General features: G+C 39.1%; 1 protein-coding gene across 10 annotated transcripts in view; it reads left to right on the plus strand.

The window, feature by feature from the left end:
* The first annotated feature begins 8,238 nt into the window (after positions 1-8,238).
* Positions 8,239-18,633, plus strand: part of STIL (STIL centriolar assembly protein) — a 63,763-nt gene continuing 53,368 nt past the window's right edge. For 4 of the 10 annotated variants that reach the window (XM_053895691.1, XM_019449374.2, XM_053895677.1 and 1 more), the window contains exons 1-5: positions 8,240-8,419; positions 10,799-10,885; positions 15,196-15,303; positions 17,644-17,756; positions 18,074-18,261. In XM_053895691.1, coding sequence (XP_053751666.1) covers positions 10,842-10,885; positions 15,196-15,303; positions 17,644-17,756; positions 18,074-18,261 — 453 coding nt within the window. In that variant the 5' untranslated portion in view covers positions 8,240-8,419; positions 10,799-10,841. The other 6 variants (XM_019449380.2, XM_019449376.2, XM_019449378.2 and 3 more) reach the window with 6 other exon arrangements.

An 18,633-nucleotide genomic window follows, 5' to 3' on the forward strand; every position in this document is an offset into this window, starting at 1 on the left:
CCACACCAGGCAGTCCCATGGAGCCAAGCCAAGGATTCATAAAAGACACCATGCTACTCTAACAATTTAACATTTAACCCTTCTACTTGTTCACTGTGAAAGGTCTAACTCTTAGCACCTTGGTCCTAATTTGTCCCCAAAGAAATCTTTTTTTTTTTTTTTTAGCCTTAGATCAGTGTTCCCACTCCTTGGAGGTGGCAGAGAAAAGAATGAATTCCACCTACATGCAAACAACCAGATAGTCAATGAAAATATGCCTTAGTAATTATATACTGAATAAAAGGATGTCACCCAGTAGAGGGTCATTTCCTAGCTAAACACATAGATTGAACTCATAGATTAAATAAATTTGATGAATATCTATTGAATATCCACTAAGTACCAGGCATTTGACTTACATTGCCTATTTTTTGGATGATATTCAAACTTTTTTTTTTAATTTTTTTTTAACGTTTATTTATTTTTTGAGACAGAGAGAGACAGAGCATGAACGGGGGAGGGTCAGAGAGAGAAGGAGACACAGAATCCGAAACAGGCCCCAGGCTCTGAGCTGTCAGCACAGAGCCCGATGCGGGGCTCGAACTCAGGGACCGTGAGATCATGACCCTAGCGGAAGTCGGACGCTTAACCGACCAAGCCACCCAGGTGCCCCGATATTCAAACTTTTAATGATCAGTACAATCAGGATATCTGTAGGTATTTTTGTGCCAAGATTGCTCTGCTAGGCATCAGCCCTCTAATTGCTGGATCATGGGGAGGTCCTTGGTGTTCCAGGAGAGGGATGGAGGGCTCTCAAAGTGCTCAGGGGAGTAGTTATATACCAACTCATATGAAAATAATGCACTATTTTAACCACCAATACGGTCTTACCAGTTGTGTGTTGGTTACATATCAGCCTTGCCTTGTAGAATCATCATAATGCTGTGACATTAGCACTGTCATTTTGCAGCTGGAGAAACAGCCAGGAAGTGGAAATAGTTTGTTCAAGACCACGTAAGAAGTAGATAGCAAAGTTAAATACAAACTCCGTGTGGATGGCTTTAAATCTGCATTCTTTCTATACAGTAGAAACCCCTTTATAAGATAAAAAGTTCCATACTCATAAAATCCCTTCCAACTTAGTTCTCATTACAGATGAGAAGACTGATCTCAGAAAAATGTGTAATAAGAGGTGTCCTCAAAACTAACTCCAACCCATATGTGTTTATTTATCAAGTACATTAGGTCTTTTGGGCATATATTCAGTGCATGCCCACTATTTCCAGGGTATGGCTATGTTCTAGGGAATTCTATAGGATCTTAAGAAATAGAGTCTCGTCACCATATATCTGTCCTATTTATCATAATTGCCCTTTAGAGAGAAATCATCTATTCCCACACTTTTGTTTTCCCATTCTTGACCATGCCTCTTTGCTGGTACGTACCATTCATTTTTCAGGATTCACCTCAGATTTTATTTCCTCCAGGAAGCTCTCCAAATTCCCAAGACTGGGTTGGGTGCCCCCCTTTTGTGCTTCTACACACACCACCACCAGCAGCACCCATACACACCTATTCCTTCCCTCCTTTACTTCTGTTGTAGTATATTGTGTATCTCCATACTAGATTTAAAACTCCTGGAAGGAGGGGCACCTGGGTGGCTCAGTCAGTTAAGCGTCTGACCTTGGCTCGGGTCATGATCTCACAGTCTGTGAGTTCGAGCCCTACATCAGGCTCTGTGCTGGCAGCTTGGAGCCTGCTTCAGATTCTGTGTTCCCTCTCTCTGTCCCTCCCCCACTCATGCTCTCTCTCTCTCTCTCTCTCTCTCTCTCTCTCAAAAAAAAAATAAACATTAAAAAAAAACAAAACTCCTGGAAGGAAGAGACCATGTCTGATTACTCTTTGTACAGCATGACAACCTGCTCTTTTTACAATATGATTCACTCTCTTAAGGGTACTACTCCGAGGTCCTTGGAAGATTTTGACTAATTTGGTTGCTGCCACTCAAGTTCTACTTGTGATGACCTTTGGCAGCTACTTCCCTGTAATTCCAAAAACACCTTTCTTGCCTATATGTAGGAACTGGTTTGTAGGATCAGGCTGGGTGATGAAACAAAGACCTGGTGTGTGGAGGCATAGAAGGGTGAATGACAGGCCATATGTTTTGCATTCAGGCCTTCATTGCCACCTATTATATTGTAATCTATTTCCTGGCAGACACTTAGTGTGTTACATAACCCGATGCTTCATGGAATTTCTAAAATGAAGATTCCTGTTACTTAGATTTGCATTTTTTGCAGATATGGTTCTTGCTATAATGCTTTCTCAAAGGACCTTTTTATCAAAGATTCTGAGAACATTAGTTAAAGGAAATATGGCCTTTAAAAAGCTGATGTGTCAAACCTAACAACAGACAATATGCCTAACCTCTCAGGAGTGTGTCAGCTGAGCTCAGTCAGGTCTATACTGTAAAATGGCAGGCTGAGCAGTGAAGGGAGATTGTCTTGGCAGGTCCTACAGTGTCTTTGCTAATTAACTCTGAAACTATAGGTAGGGTGATTACACCTATAGTTTCCTTGCCTGTGAAATCAGGATGATTTTACATTGACTCAGTTAAGCAAATAATTTTAGAGAAGTTAACTGTGTGTGTTGTTTGATCATTTCTGTCTTCATTCCAACCAATCCAAGTTAAAAAAAAAAAAAAAAAGTAAAATAAGGTGCACTTGGCTGGCTCAGTCAGCAGAACATGTGACTGCTGATCTCGGGGTCACTAGTTCGAGCCCCAAGTTGAGTGTAGAGATTATTATTTTTTTATAAATTTTTAAATGTTTTATTTATATTTGAGTGAGAAAGACAGTGCATGAATTGGGTAGGGGCAGAGAAAGAGGGACACACAGAATCCAAAGCAGACTCCAGGCTCCCAGCTGTCAGCACAGAGCATGACGCGGGACTCGAACTCATGAGCTGTGTGATCATAACCTGAGCCAAAGGTGGACACTCAATCAACTGAGCCACCCAGATGCCCCACACAAAGATTATTTTTTATTTTTATTTATTTTTTAAATTAAAAAAAATTAACGTTTATTCATTTTGAGAGACAGAACAGAGCATGAGCGGGGGAGGGGCAGCGAGAGGGGGAGACAGAATCCAGAGCAGGCTCCAGGCTCTGAGCTGTCAGCACAGAGCCCTGACGAGGGGCTTGAACTCACAGACCACGTGATCATGACCTGAGCTGAAGTCGGACACTCAACCGACTGAGCCACCCAGGTGCCCCTATTTTTTAAAAAATAAGTAAAATAAGTCAACTTGGGTCTTGATCTCAAGATCATGAGACAAGCCTGGCATTGGGCTCCACGCTGCACATTAAAAAAAAAAAAAAAAAAAAAAAGCAAAGCTATAGTTATTTTTAAAGAGCAGTAGTCTAGCTTGGCTCAGAAGTGTAAATAGCGAAAGGGAAAATTGGTGTTTGGAGAAATTGAGTAACAGAACTGATAACTGATTCCAACTTCCCTGTTCCTGGTGATAACAATTGCTCTTTAATTCTCTCAGACTTCTAGCAGGCACACCAGGGTTTATGACACTGAATATGTACCCAATGTAATCATAAAGACTATGTCATGTGGACAGTGACTGAAAGGGAATAAGGTAAAGTAAAAACAACTGATGTGTTAGGATGTAGAATTTTGGATGAACTTTGCCCTTTACAATTTTTTTTCCTGTTTTAGCATTGTCAACAAACTCATATTTTTTTAAAAAGTATGACATACTAGAAATGATTCTCTGTGAAGCAAATTAAAGCACTTGCAAATTTGAAAATTATGGCCTGTAGCTTTTCTCTGTGGGGACCTATAACCAGAGCAATTCCATACAGTCTTGAAATGGCATAAATATATAAAAATGGGGATTAAAGAATAGCATAGTATATATTCAGTCTATTCAAACTGGCCTGAAATCTAATAATAATTTATATTTGCTTTGGATAATTACCTCTTATTACCCCACCTTTAAAATTGTGCCTTCCTTGGGGGGCCTTTGTGGCTCAGTTGGTTAAGCGTCCAACTTTGGCTCGGGTCATCATCTCATGATTCATGAGTTCAAGCCCCATGTCAGGCTCTCCATTGTCAGGATAGAGCCAGCTTTGGATCCTCTGTCTCCCTCTCTCTCTGCCCATCCCCTGCTTGCTCTCTCTCTCTCTCACTGTCTCTCAAAAATAAATAAACATTAACAAAAATAGAATCGTGCCTTCCTTGTTCTATGTTTGTCATATCCTTCCAATTCCCTATGTCATTGCATAGTAGATCCTTGGAATGGCATTTGTAGATTTTATTTCCCTCAGCTTATTCTCTAATTTACAATTACAAATTTGTAATTCTTTAATTTACAAATACAAATCAATTCCCTTAATCTCTATGAATGTGTTGCTCATTTATTAACACTGTCCGTGGTGAATATAACTGGACAAATAATAATATATAGGTATTCTTTTAATTAACTTTAATTAACTTTCACACTCATTAACTCTTTTTTATGATGATGTACAATGTGCAAATGAGGAAAGTCAATCTTAGAGAGATTAAATGGCAGAATTGAGGCCAGATCCCCAAAGCCAGTGCTTGTTACATTATAACAAAACTCAAAAAATTTTTTTTAATATCTGGGGCAGTAGGTCCTTTAGGCAGGCACCTCTAAGCTGTCCTAAATATAAGGCTGAGTCATTCCAATCTTAAAATAAATAATTACTTTTCTCATCATTTAATTTGAAAAATATCTATTTTATGTATATCATTAAATGTATATCCTGCTTAAAAATCCAGTGGTAATAAAATGTTTAATTAAAGTTTTATTAGTATTTGAGTTATTAAGCAAAAAATACTTTTTATTTTATTGTTGTTGCTCAAAAAATTAGCATATGCTTCAACTCTCCTATTGCCCCTTCCTTTTATATTTTTCTTTTAATTTTTTTTAAAGTTTATTTCTTTATTTTGAGAGAGAGAGAGAGCAGGGGAGGGGCAGAGAGAGGGGGAGAGAGAGAATCCCAAGCAGGCCCTGCACTGTCAGCGCAGAGCCCGATGTGGGGCTCAAACTCACAAACTGCAAGATCATGACCTGAGCCAAGATCAAGAGTCAGATGCTTAACTGACTGAGCCACCCACGTGTCCCTTCCTTTTTTCTTTTTAGTAGACTTTATTTCCTAGAACAGTTTTAGATTCACAGAAAAATTAAGAATATAGTACAGAGTTCTCATATACGCCACACACAGTTTCCCCTTATCATTAACATCTTATATTTAGTATGGTACATTTGTTACAATTAATGAATCAATATTGGTACATTATTATGAATTAAAGTCCACATTTCATCCAGATTTTCATAGTTTTTAACTTAGTGTCATTTTTCTGTTCCACGATTCCATCCATGAGACTACATTACATTTAGTTGTCATATCTCTTTAGGCTCCTCTTGGCTGGTTTCTCAGACTTTCCCTATTTTTGACAACCTTGATGGTTTTGAAAAGTACAGGTCAGGTATTTTATAAGATTCCCCACAATTAGAATTTGTCCAGTGTTTTTCTCAGAATACAACTGGGTCTATAGGTTACTGAAAGGAGGACCACAAAGGTAAAGAGCTGTTTTCAACACAGCGTATCCAGTGGACATACTATCAACATGACGTATGACGATTAATGTTGGCGTTAGTCACCTGGCTGAAGTAGCTTTGGTTGTTTACCCACTGTAAAGTTACTCTTTCCTTCCATCCTTTCTATACTGTACACTTTGGAAGGATTTCACTATGCCAAGCACACACCTAAGGAGTAGGGAATTATGTGTTACACTCATCCTTTCCTTTTTGTCTGATTCGTATCAGCTCATCTTACATTTCTCTTTCAGATATCTTAAAGTAGTTCTAAAGAAAACCATAGATCATGAGGGCCCCACACAAAGTCCCTTTCTTTTACATCCTAAATGCCATCTGTAATCAAATCCTGTTGATTTTACCTTCAAACCATATCCAGAATCCAACAACCTCTCACCACCACCAATGCTACCATTTTGGTTCAAGCCACCATCATTGTCTCCCCTTGGTCATTCCAACAGCTTTCTAACTGGTCTCCTTGCTTCCCCTTGCTCCCTACAGTTTATTCTCAAAGTAGCAACGACAGTAGTCCTTCCAAAACCTAAAATCAGATCATGTCAGCCCCCTTTCTAAAATATTCCAGTAGGGGTACCTGGGTGGTTCAGTCAGTTAAGTGCCCAACTCTTGATCTAGGCTCAGGTCATGATCTCATGGTTCATGGGATCGAGCCCTGCGTCAGGTTCTGCGCTGACACTGCTGAGCCTGCTTGGGATTCTCTCTTGCCCTCTCTCTGCCCCTCCCCCTTTTCTTTCTCAAAATAAATAAACTTTAAAAAATAAAACAAAATACTCCAGAGGCTTCCTATCTAACTCAAAAGTGCAGCCAAATCCTTATCATGGCCTCTAAGGCCCTGTGTGGTTTACCAACACCGTCTCCCCCTTCAACCCTTAATATTCTTCTCCTCAGTCACTTTGCTAAGGACATACTAGCCTACTTGGCCTTCCTTGAAAGATGCCAGGAAGATCCCACCCCAGGGACTTTGCACTTAACATAACTCATGACAGCCATCAAGGCATGTCACTTGGATTTCTCTCCAGAAAGAGCATGCCAATCACATGCAGAGTATATACTTAGCTGTCAGCCTCTTGCTGTGCCCTTCTGAATCTGCCTTAGTGCTTGCTTTCTCTGGGAAGGCCCAGGCAATGACTGAACGCAGCAAGGATTCTAGCCATTTATGCCTAATGTGGGGCTCCTCTAATGGACAATCTTTGCTCCAAAGTTCCCTATTGGGTTTGCCAACACTTTGTCAGACATGCATCACTGGCTCTTCCTACTCTCACACTGAGGAACTCACCATCGTTTCTCTTAAAATGTATGCCTTAGATTCTAGGAATTTTTCCAGGAAAGCAGAGAATGACATTCTATATAGCATATATTTCTTGGCTAGTTTGATACATTTTTCAGGAGAGTGTCTTCACTCCCTCAAAAGGGTGAGCTCCTTCAGAACAATACAGCTTACAAACACATCTCGACTTTGACGCTCCCATATTGCTCAGGAAACTAACAGAAATGGAATGTAGAAGAAAGTTAAGTGGCATTTGGAATCCTGACTCTGCACTAATTAGCTGTGTCATCTTTTACATTTCTTCGTTTGTTGAATAGGGATACTAATACCTACTTTGGTTGTTGCAGGACAACCATATAAAAAATGACAGAAAAGGCCCAATTACCAACATTAGTTGTAGACACTAAATATAAATGGTTTATAAATTTAAGCCACGTTATTTTTTTCCTCAATAGTAAGGAATTTATTTATTTATTGGCGGGGGGGGGGGGGGAGAGGGGGAGACGATGCACACAGGCACAGGCACATGTTTGAGGGAGAAGCAGAGGGAGAGGGAGGGACAGAACCTTAAGCAGGCTCCACACTCAGGACAGAGCCCGACAAGGGGTTCCACCTCAATATCTGAGATCATGACCTGAGCCGAAATCAAGAATTGGACACTCAATCAATCAACTGAGCCATCCAGGAGCCCCTCAACGGTAAGACATTTAAAAGAAAATTTTTGTTGTTATTCAGAGAGGATTCTTCTTAGGAAAGAAACTAGAGGGGCGCCTAGGTGGCTCAGTCATTTGAGCATCTGACTCCTGACTTCGGCTCAGGTCACGATCTCACGATTCAGGAGATGGAGCCCGGGCTCCGTGCTAACAGTGCAGAGCCTGCTCGGGACTCTCTCTCCCTGTCTCTTTACCCTCCTCCCCCACTCGCAAGCACGCTCTCTCAAAATAAAATAAACATTTAAAAAAAAAAAAGAGGAAAGAAACTAAAAGAAATCTAACTCCTCTCTTTTGTTCCTTCAAGCAAACGGTTTGATTCGCTTCTAACCTCCCACCAACAATCAGCACAACAAGCACTTCCGGCTTCTTCTGCCACCCTCACTACATCGGCTTAAGTTCTTCATTGCGCCTGCGCAATGTCCTCCCCTGCCCGGAACTTAACCGTTGACCAAAATGAAGTGTTTAAATCCTCCGGATCCCGATCGTGGAGAGCCGATGGCGCCCCTATTTCTCCAGTGAGGCTTGGGATTGGTCAAGCACCGGAACGGCGCAGAGAGCTGATTGGTTAGCGTACTAGCACGCCTCGGCGACCGTGCGCGTTGCCTCTAGCCCCGCCCCTGTCCCTGAAGGGTTGGGTTTCTGACCAGTCAGTAGGCGCGGCGCGCACTTCGGTTTACCAAGCTTGTGTTTGCCGCCTTGGTTCCCGCGACCCCAACGTCCTAGAGGCGGGGCGGAGGCGGCAGCGGCGCTCCTTGGAGCCGACCTCTGTTCCGGCCCAACAAACAGACCCCGCTGGGCGGCGGTGGCGGTGAGTAGGGCGTTGTGTCGCGGATTCTCCCAAAGGGCGGCAGCGGAGCACGGAGAAGGACGGTGGGCTACATTCAGGGCCTTGTGGTGGCTTCTCAGTGCTCCTGGAGCCTGGGGCTGATGACGTGAAGGGGAACTAGTGGAAGAAATAAACTAAGCGGACCGTGAATTTCCTATGAATCGTTTGTCCTTAGGTATGTGAAAGAGGTTTGCGTCGATAACGTGCCATTTAAAGGTGTTTTTACTATGAAAATTTGTGGACTGAAGCCCTGCATGTTCGCTCCTGTGTTTCTCACATCTAATTCAGATGGCTTCTTGGTAAGGGATCAGTTAGTGTTTGCAGTTCGCGGTCTACTGGGAGTAATGTGTGAACAATAAAGTGTGAAAATGTTATGTGTGTGAACACAGGCGGTGTTTAGGAGATGGTTTTCCAGAGGAAGTGACATTCGATTTGGATTGTGAAGGATGAGGGGGATTTACCAAGACGTTTCAAGTTAAAGGGACAGCCTGTGCAAAAGACACCCAAACTCGGGGGATTGTAAGTAGTTCAATTTGATTGGAATGTAGGATGAGTGGATGAGGGATAAGGTTGGAATAGTAGAGTGGGGCCAGATCGTGGAGGTGTTTTGTTCTGTATTTAAACAAGAGCCATCAGCTTTTAAAGCAGGGGCAGTAATTTGGTCAGATATGCATAAATACCCTTCTAGGAGCACTGTGGGGACTTTTCAGTAAATCTGGTGAGAGTTGATGTAGTCAGGAACTACCGTGGTAGAGATGGAAAGACAGAATTTATGTGGGAAAGAGGGAGGAAGAAGAGGTAAGGATGCCTTCAGGGTTTCCATTTTGATAAACCATGATGCATGCCATTATCCGAGGGGAATATATTTTGCTAGGTATAGGTGTTGTGTGGGTTCAGTTTCACTAGCTTTCACTGCTTACGTGATACTGTAAAAATAAACTCATGTATTGTTTAAATATGAGAAATAGGTCAACATTTTTTTATCCTAATACATAAAGGAAGAAGAGACAAGTTTAAGATTCTTGTTTATTGAAGAAAGATGGCACTTTATATATTACCTACAGTTAGTTATCAATCTGAATACTGTTATCCGTAACAACCAAGTGGTGTAGAAGGGCTTTCAAGTTTAAAGCCTTCATTCTATAGAAGATGCATGAAGTCCAGATGTCTCCAAGAGGGACTTTTTATCAACCTTACAAGAGCACTTTCAATAAGATTTTATTATAGTAAATAATTTCAGCCTCTGGCTTTGTCTGAAAAATCTCTTCTGCACCTGCATTCGTAACTCTCCTCTCTTATGTTGCTTCAGACGATTCCTTCTTGCTAAAATTGAAGTGAAATGTACAGAGCCTAAAGAACTCTAAGACCTAATAAAAGAGTATAGGAAATACTGAACTGTAAAGAAAGGACTAGCCCTGTATTTTGCTTTGATAATATTTAAATGAAGATACCCAGCGGGCAATTAGAAATACGGTTTTGAAACTTAGAAGAGAGATGGAAGCTGAAAGTTTGCTATGTACAGGTGGGTGTGGAAGCAATGGCAGTGGAAAAGAAGTACCCAGAGAGGGCATGTGCAGCCAAACAAAGACCACTGATTTTTCACGGGAACAAGTCAGTTTGTGGGGATGTAATATTTGTCTTCCATCTCCATGAGATTTAACATTTGTTAACCTCATTACAGATCCAGTAAATATCTAGTTCAAGTTGTCCCTATGTCCTGTTTTGTGGTTTTCTGAATATTATGACACTTTTGGTCAAAATTTCATGTATTAAGTATTGCCTGCCCTACTATACCTAGCTTACTAAATGGTTATGAGGATCTTGTGAACAGAATCTGTGCTTTTCTTTCATTCTTTTTTCTTCTTTTTTTTAAGAATCTGTGCTTTTCTTTATTTTTTTATAATGTTTATGTATCATTGAGAGAATGTGAGTGGGAAAGGGGCGGGGGGGGTACCGAGGGGACAGAGGATCTGAAGCAGGCTCTGCACTGACAGCAGAGAGCCTGATGCAGGGCTTGAACTCACAGACCTTGAGATCATGACCTGAGCTGAAGTTGAGCACTTAACTGACTGAGCCACCCAGGTAACCCAGAATCTGTGCTTTCCTTAATGAATAGATACATTGGTAGGTATTGCTGCCTAGAATAAATGTTAATATTAATTTATAGGCAAAATGACTAGAAAGTATGAAAATGTTCAGAATCCATGAGCATTTTATCTTACTATTCTATAAATGAAAGTACTTAATATAAGTTACCTAATTTTGCCTACACTTCTGTTAATATGTGGTTAAATCGTATTTCTTTTTTCTTTTTTTTTTTTTTTTTGTCACTCATTAGTAACATTCTCTTTACTTCTTTAGGATACTGAGTATTTGATATTGAATACATCATTCACCAACTATCATGGAGCCTAGATATCCTCTTACAGGGCCCCAGATGAATACCAGGTATAGAAATCGTTTCACAAAATGTTTTTTTAACTACTTCTCATAAGTTGGAAAGATAGGTTGGAATAGGAAAAAAACCAAACTTTCCAATTGGGAAAATCTGGTTCCATATCCTAGCTCTACCACTTGGTAGGTGGGTGACCTTGATCAAGTTAATTAATTCTCTAAGCCTCAATTTCCTCATCTGTAAATGGGGGATAGTAATCTCTATGTAACAAAAGATTATTGTGAAGTATTAAATAAGAACACTAAAATAAAGGGTCTGGTACATAGTAGGCACTTAGTAAATATCAGTTTCATTCCTACTTCCTTTTTTTTTGGTTTCACAGAGCATCTTTATTGATGGGAAACAGAACCTGATTTCTTGGGGCTAAAAATCACGTACATACTTATTTACATCCTAGACAAATGAGAAAGTGGTTAGGTTCCTTCCCTTGTTTAAACCCTAATCCTTGATGGGAAAAATTGCACATTGGATGTACCAAGTTTCTTTAAATGTCCCTAAGCCTTTCCCCACTCATGTGGAATAGGAAGGAGGAGCTTGCCACCTGTCCCCTAATTTTCGCAGTCTGTCAATACTATGGGGACAAGGCAAATTGGCTTGTGTTATGCGGCTGTTTGATCATTCATTATTCTTTTTTTCCCCCAGGGAGGAACAATTAACGGTGACATGTGAATTTTTTTCTTCTAAACTATAACTACATCCATGAGTTACCTTCATTCTCAGTATTTTTCTTTTGTGCCAGGTGTTTTTGAAGACAATGGGAAACATAACCCAAAGAGGCTATCATAATCCTTTTGCTTAATTTTGACCCTTCTGTTTTATCCTACTGCCACCTGTTATTTGAAAATCTGTCAACTTCTGTTCTTTGGAAGAACTTGTTGTGCTTGCAACAAGTCAATACGTTCTCTTTTTTATTTATTATTGAGTCAAATTCATTTCTTATATTCCAGGTAAGATAATATTATTGAGTCAGATTCATGCCTTACATTCTAGGTAACTACATATTTTGCCTGGGGCCCCTGGCTGGCTCAATCTGTAGGTTATGCAACTCTTGATTTTGGGGTCATGAGTTTGAGCCCCACACATAGTGTAGGGATTACTTAAAAAAAAATTAAAAATAAACTGATTATTCCTAAAATACTCAACTCTTGTTTTTTTTAACTTAATGACCTCTGATTTTCAGTAATCTCTGGGCTTTAGAGCAGCAGTTCTGAGTTAATTTGGGGTTACAGACTCCTTTGAATATCTGATAACATGAATCCCCTTCCCTAAGAAAAAACTCTTATATGCATACATGTAAAATGTTGTACCACAAAATTTTGTTATCAAAAATTTTGTTTGTGCCTCTAAAGTCTACCTGCATACCTTAGATTAAGAAAAGGACTAATAGCAGCATTTCTTGAAATTTTGCTATGTGCCAGGTACTGTGCTAAGCACATTACCTGCACTATTCTTATTTAATCCTCACAACAAATCTATGAGGTGTAGGTACTGTTATTATCCAGTCCCCCCCCCCCCGCCTTTTTTTTTAAATGAGGAAACTATAGTGTAGAGAGATTAACCAACCCAAAGTTATACAGTTGGTAAGTGTTATAGCCAGGATTTAAACCTTATGTGACTTCTACTCTAAACCTTTACATATATTGACTCATTTAATATTCAGTGTAACTACCAGGAGATACCAGTATTATTCTGTTCAGCAGATGAGGAAACTGAGGCACAGAGACATAAGTAATGTGATCAAGGTCACACAGCTAACAGATTTTGGAACAAGTTTTCAGACCTAAACAATTGACTTCCACCACATTTTGCTTTCGCCCACCACATCATACTGCCTCTCAACTGATAAGTGATAAATATATTAGATATAGAAACATAGATAAACTGTTTGTTACTTACTAGCTTTGTGACCTTGAACAGATTTCTCAATTTCAGACTATGGCCTCATTTCAAAAAAAGGAGATTAAAAATCCTTCTCATAGATATTATGAATTCAAATTAGACGTGGATTTGAAAACATACAGCTAGCAATGTGGTAGAGCGAGAATTTGAACCCAAGTTCTAATGCACTATACCATTCAGCTTTTAGAAGTATAAACTCCAAATTAGCCACACTTAGATTAAGATCCCAGCTTTGCTACTTAATTGTTGTATGAAGTTAGGAAAGTTACAGTTTTTTATCTATAAAATGGATAATAAAGTGTTTCTAGAATAGTTTTAGTGAGACATACTGTGTACGTAAAGTGCTCAGTAGGATGCCTGTGTACGTAAAGTGCTCAGTAGTAGGTAATCAGTAAAATGAGGCTAGTATTTTAGTTGAGAAGCTTCATCAGTTGATAATGTAAAAGTAAGGTCTAGAGTCTAGAATAAGGTATCCTTAATACATGATACACTGTCTGAACTTTCCTGATTTTTTTTTACTTCTTTTTAAAGATTTTATTAATTTTTTAAATAAAACAAAAAAATTTTTTTGAGAGAGTGCACTTGGGTGGGAAAGGGGCAGGGTGGGGGGGAGAGAGGGAGGAGACAGAGAGAGAGAGAGAGAGAGGGAGGGAGGGAGGGAGGGAGGGAGAAAACTAACCTTAAGCAGGCTCCATGCTGGGCATGGATACCAACGTGGGGCTCAGTCTCAGAACTGAAACCATGACCTGAGTCGAAGTCGAGTCAGATGCCTCACTGACTGAGCCGCCCCGGTGCCCCTTAAAGATTTTATTTTTAAGTAATCTCTACACCTATGTGGGGCTTGAACTTATGACTCCAAGATCAAGAATCACATGCTCTTCTGACTGAGCCTGGCAAGCGTCCCTTTCTTGCTTTAATTATGTGTGACCAGCTATTTTTTCCCCAGTCCTTTCTTTCCATTGTTTTTTCTTATTGTGGTGTTCTCATGTCACTCACTTATGTAAAATAAACTTTGTGATGGCACTCTGTATGATTTAACATTGAAGCCTTGCTTTACACTGCCTCTAGAGTCTTTGCTAAGGAATTATAATGATGTCCTTTTGATGCTTCAGTAATTAAACTTAAGTGATAGGACCCAAGATACCAAGTTTGGAACCACTGAAAAATAAAGACTGTATTAAGTTTTTGTGCTTTTCATAATTTTATTAGATACTATCTAGAAATTAATTCAGAAGGATAGCATTTTAATTTTAAATTTAATTTTTTTTAATGTTTATTTATTTTTGAGAGAGAGAGAGAGAGACAGGGCACAAGCAGGGGAGGGACAGAGAGAGTGAGGGAGACACAGAATCCGAAGTAGGCTCCAGGCTCTAAGCTGTCAGCACAGAGCCTGACTCAGGGCACTAACCCACGAGCTGTGAGATCATCACCTGAGCCAAAGTTGGACGCCCAACTGACTGAGCCACCCAGGTGCCTCTAATTTTAAATTTAAATGTAAATTCATGGTTTATACTTATTTCTCTGTTATTTAAAAAGGATATATAGAATGGATGCTACCAATTGCTTTTTTTTTTTTTTTTTTTAAGTAGGCACCATGCCCAATGTGGGGCTTGAACTCTGACACTGAGATCAAGAGTTGCATGCTCTACTGACAACCAGCCAGGCACCCCTCCTGGTTTGTTTTTTTTTTTAAACATGTGTACATAAATTTCTGTATGCATAGGAAAAAAAGGATAGGGAAAAGCTATACCTAAATTTTGAATACTTATTCTCTTGAAATAAAGTTACTTTTTTTTTTTTTTTTAACTTTTAAAAAATATTTTTAAGCTCTTTTAAAATTATGAAAATGGTCACCTGGGTGGCTCAGTCGGTTAAGCATCCGACTTTGGCTCGGGTCATGGTCTCACGGTCTGCGAGTTCAAGCCCCTCTGTGCTGTGCTCTGTGCTGACAGCTTGGAGCTCGGAGCCTGGAGCTTGCTTCGGATTCTGTGTCTGCCTCTCTCTCTCTGCCCTCCCCCCATTCATACTCTGTCTCTGTCTGTCTCAAAAATAAATACACATTAAACAAAATTTAAATTACAAAAGTAGTTTGATAAGCCTCATCATTTAACTCTGTTTTTTTTTTTTTTTTTTAGTGTTTATTTATTTTGAGAGAGTGAGTGCATATGAGCACACTGGGTGAGCAGGGGAGAGTCAGAGAGAGAGAATCCCAAGCAGGCCCCATGCTCAGCACAGAGTGCAATATGAGGCTTGATCTCACGACCATGAGATCATGACCTACCCAGAATCAGGAGTCAGACACTTAACCCAGGTGCCCCCTCATCATTTAACTTTAAACTCTTTCTTATAAAATTTCTGACAAGTTTGCTTTTCATTGTGCTTTGATTTAAATTTCTTTTTAAAGGTTTCCTACAAGCAGAATGGTACCTTTCTACTTTCCTCCATCAAAATGTGCACTTTGGAACCCAATGCCAATAGGAGATTTCATCTGTTTACACCTCAATTACTACAGGTATAAGATGTGTCTCTTTTCAGATCAAACCAGTATAAACAGGAGTCGAAAGGATGTGTAAGGTGAAGTTGATTACTATGACTAATTCATTTTTTTTAACTTTTCCATTCAGAAGCTCCTCTCAAACAAATTATCCCTTCTGCTACTTCTTAAATCCGTTTCTTTTCTTTAAAAAAAAAATTTTTTTTTTAATGTTGGTTCATTCTTTGAGAGAGAGAGATTGAAAGAGATTGAGATAGCATGAGCAGGGGAGGGGCAGAGAGTGAGGGAGACACAGAATCTGAAGTAGGCTCCAGGCTCTGAGTTGTCAGCACAGAGCCCAACGCGGGGCTCGGACTCATGAATCACAAGATCATGACCTGAGCCAAAGTCTGTTTCTTAACCCACTGAGCCACCCAGGGTCCCTAAATCTATTTCTTATGCTTTTGAGGAGTAATATTAATTTCACAGTTAAAATACTCGCAGATCTAAAGTTCTAAGTCTTATAGGAATTCAAAAGACAAAATATGATACCTTTGTAGAGCATTGAGAAGATTGAACTGATTTTGAGTGGATAGATCATGTTAGAAGGACTGTAAAATACGGTTATAACCAGGATCTTGAAAGAAAGACATAACAGCTTAGACTTAAACTAATAGAAGATAGAGATTCACTGCGATTTTGTATGTAAGGGAGTTATTTGTTAATAGCAGAATTCTAAGAAGGATGGGTCATAGTGGGGAGAGCCTAGAGTTAGCCTGGCTGTGAGATGATTTTTTGTAATCTAAGCAACATAGATTTATGCCACAGTGGCTTGTTTAAGGTGCCATAACTGGAGTCAGACTGCCTAGAGGGTCAAATCCTGATTCTACCACTTATGTATGCAACCTCAGTAAAGTAGGCAAGGATCAGTTTCCTTATTTATAAAATGGGAATAATGATACCTGTTTCATAGCACTCTTGTAAGGATTAAATGAGACAGACTCTGTAAAGCAGCAGTTGGCATGGTGCCTGGAACATAGGAAGTATTCAATAAACGGGAGCTATTATAAGGGTTTAGAGCAGTGTAGCAGTACTGAGATCAAAAGGAAAGAATGAAACCGGTATTTTGAGAAAATAGCTTGTAGCATTTGATGATGGATTCAGTCGAATAAAGGAGAGATACAAGTCACAAAGTATTTAAGTTCTAGACCAGATGGCACAGAAGGATAGTATCATTGATAAAAAACAATCTTGTGAAAGTTCAATTAAATATTTCTTAGACTTGTTCATTCTTAATGTCTCTTGACCTATCTTTTATATTTTTTGTTGTTATTTGTCTTTGCTACAATGTTTTTTTCTTCAGCTGCTAATTTTCTCTTTAAGTGTACTTTGTTACCATTTAACCTGTTCATTTAGGTTTTTTAAATGTGGAAGTATACTATATACATGATTGTTTATAATACTTATGCAGAGTTTATAAAATAATAATAAAAATTCATGTACCTATCCCCAGTTCATTATATTGAGTCTTTAATTGATTATGTTTTTATTTCTGCAGGTCCTTTGTGGTTCTTTTTATAAGTTTGCCTAGTTTTGTTTGTTTGTTTTTGAGTAGGCTTTATGACCATAGATCCCAATATGGGGCTTGAACTCAAGACCCTGAGATCAAGACTTGAGCTAAAATTTGAAAGCTTAACCAATTGAGCCATCCAGGTGCCCCTGCCTAGTCTTTTTTGATAGTATCTTCTTCCTTGACCATATTTTAGAGTCCCTTTTATATGCTTTTACACATTTGAATTGTATTTTTGTATATTTTGGATTCAATAATGCTAGTATCTGAAGTCCATAGACAATATGTAAACAAATGGATGTGATATTTTAATCAAACCTTATTTCTAAAAACAGGAGCCTGGCCTCATAGTTTCTTGATCCTTGCTCTGGTTCATAAAATTAAGCAAAGACTCAGAGAACAACGATATCTTCAGTGTCTGTTTGTTACAATCCTGGTTTCCAGGCAGCTCTCTCTACCCATTCCCCACCTCCTGCCCATTTTTGATCCTAGGATTTCTCAACAATGATTTTTCTTTTTTTTTTTTTTAAGTTTATGTATTTTGAGAGAGAGAGGGAAAGAGAGAATGCCAAACAAGCTCTGTGCTGAAGCATAGAGCCCCATATAGGACCCAATCTCACAGTGAGATCGTGACCTGAGCAGAAATCAAGAATTGGATGCTTAACTGACTGATCCACCCAGGCACCCCAACAATGATTTTTCTGTACATATTAAAAGATGTGTGTTATATTTTAGGCATTATCATGGCAGGAGGGTTTTCTAGGATATCAGATCTATCACATTCATAAAAGACTTCTGTTATTTTTCAGAAATCCAAAGCTTGTGGTAACTGAAAAGACCATCCGACTTGCTTATCGTCATGCTAAGCAGAATAAAAAAAACCTGCCATGCTTTTTACTTGGTTCTCTCATAGTAGATGAAGGTAATATATTTAAAAAAATATTTTTATAACTATAATAGAATTTGTCTTTTGGATTCATCCAATTATTGTAATATTCTTCGTGCTTATTTTCTTTGCTGTATACCAAGGTTACAAAGGTAAGTAAAACTCGACACTACCCATCACAGACTTCATAGTCTGCTAACATGGAAGAATGTATATGCAAGTCATTTTTTAAAATAAGAGTTTAGTGTACTATTGCTATGAACAAAATGCTTTGCTGTAGTTGTAGGCTGGCTTGGTTGATTTCAAATTTTTATTGTCATGCTATAATAATAACTGCTATTTTTGTTCTTCAGATGAAGAAAGTGTGACATTGACAGTAGATCGTTTTGATCCTGGTCGAGAAGTACCTGAATGCTTAGAAAGAACCCCTACTGCTGCTCTTCCTGGGGACTTTGTGATTCCTTGCAAAATTTATACCCATGGACTTTGTTCAAAAGAAGTAATAGTTCATGATGCAGATGACTTCAGTTCAGCTTTTAAGGTGGGATTTGTTGATAACTTGATTATTCTTAGTTCAACACAAGTATCAAATTATGTGTCCTGTGTTGTATTTCAATAAACCCATATTTAACAAGTATTCATAATAATTTCTGATTGAATGTTGTTAAAATACAGTTAAATGTGGTTTCTGAGGGTAGAAATTCTGGGGAGGTAATATGGGTAGCATTCCAGAAGGGGAAGCAATATGGCCAAGATAACAAAGTGCAGGATGTGCTCAGGGTCATATTAAGGATGTAGATTTTTGCTGTGTTTGTGGGCAATCAGATTGGACTATGAGCTTGGCCAGATTATAGAGAGCCTTATCTGCCAGGCTGAGGAATTTGATGTTTGTTATATGGGCCATGAAGAGTCA

Source organism: Panthera pardus, unplaced genomic scaffold (assembly GCF_024362965.1).
Source record: "Panthera pardus isolate Hobbes unplaced genomic scaffold, ASM2436296v1 HiC_scaffold_11, whole genome shotgun sequence".
In the NCBI taxonomy this organism is placed as follows: Eukaryota; Metazoa; Chordata; class Mammalia; order Carnivora; family Felidae; genus Panthera; species Panthera pardus.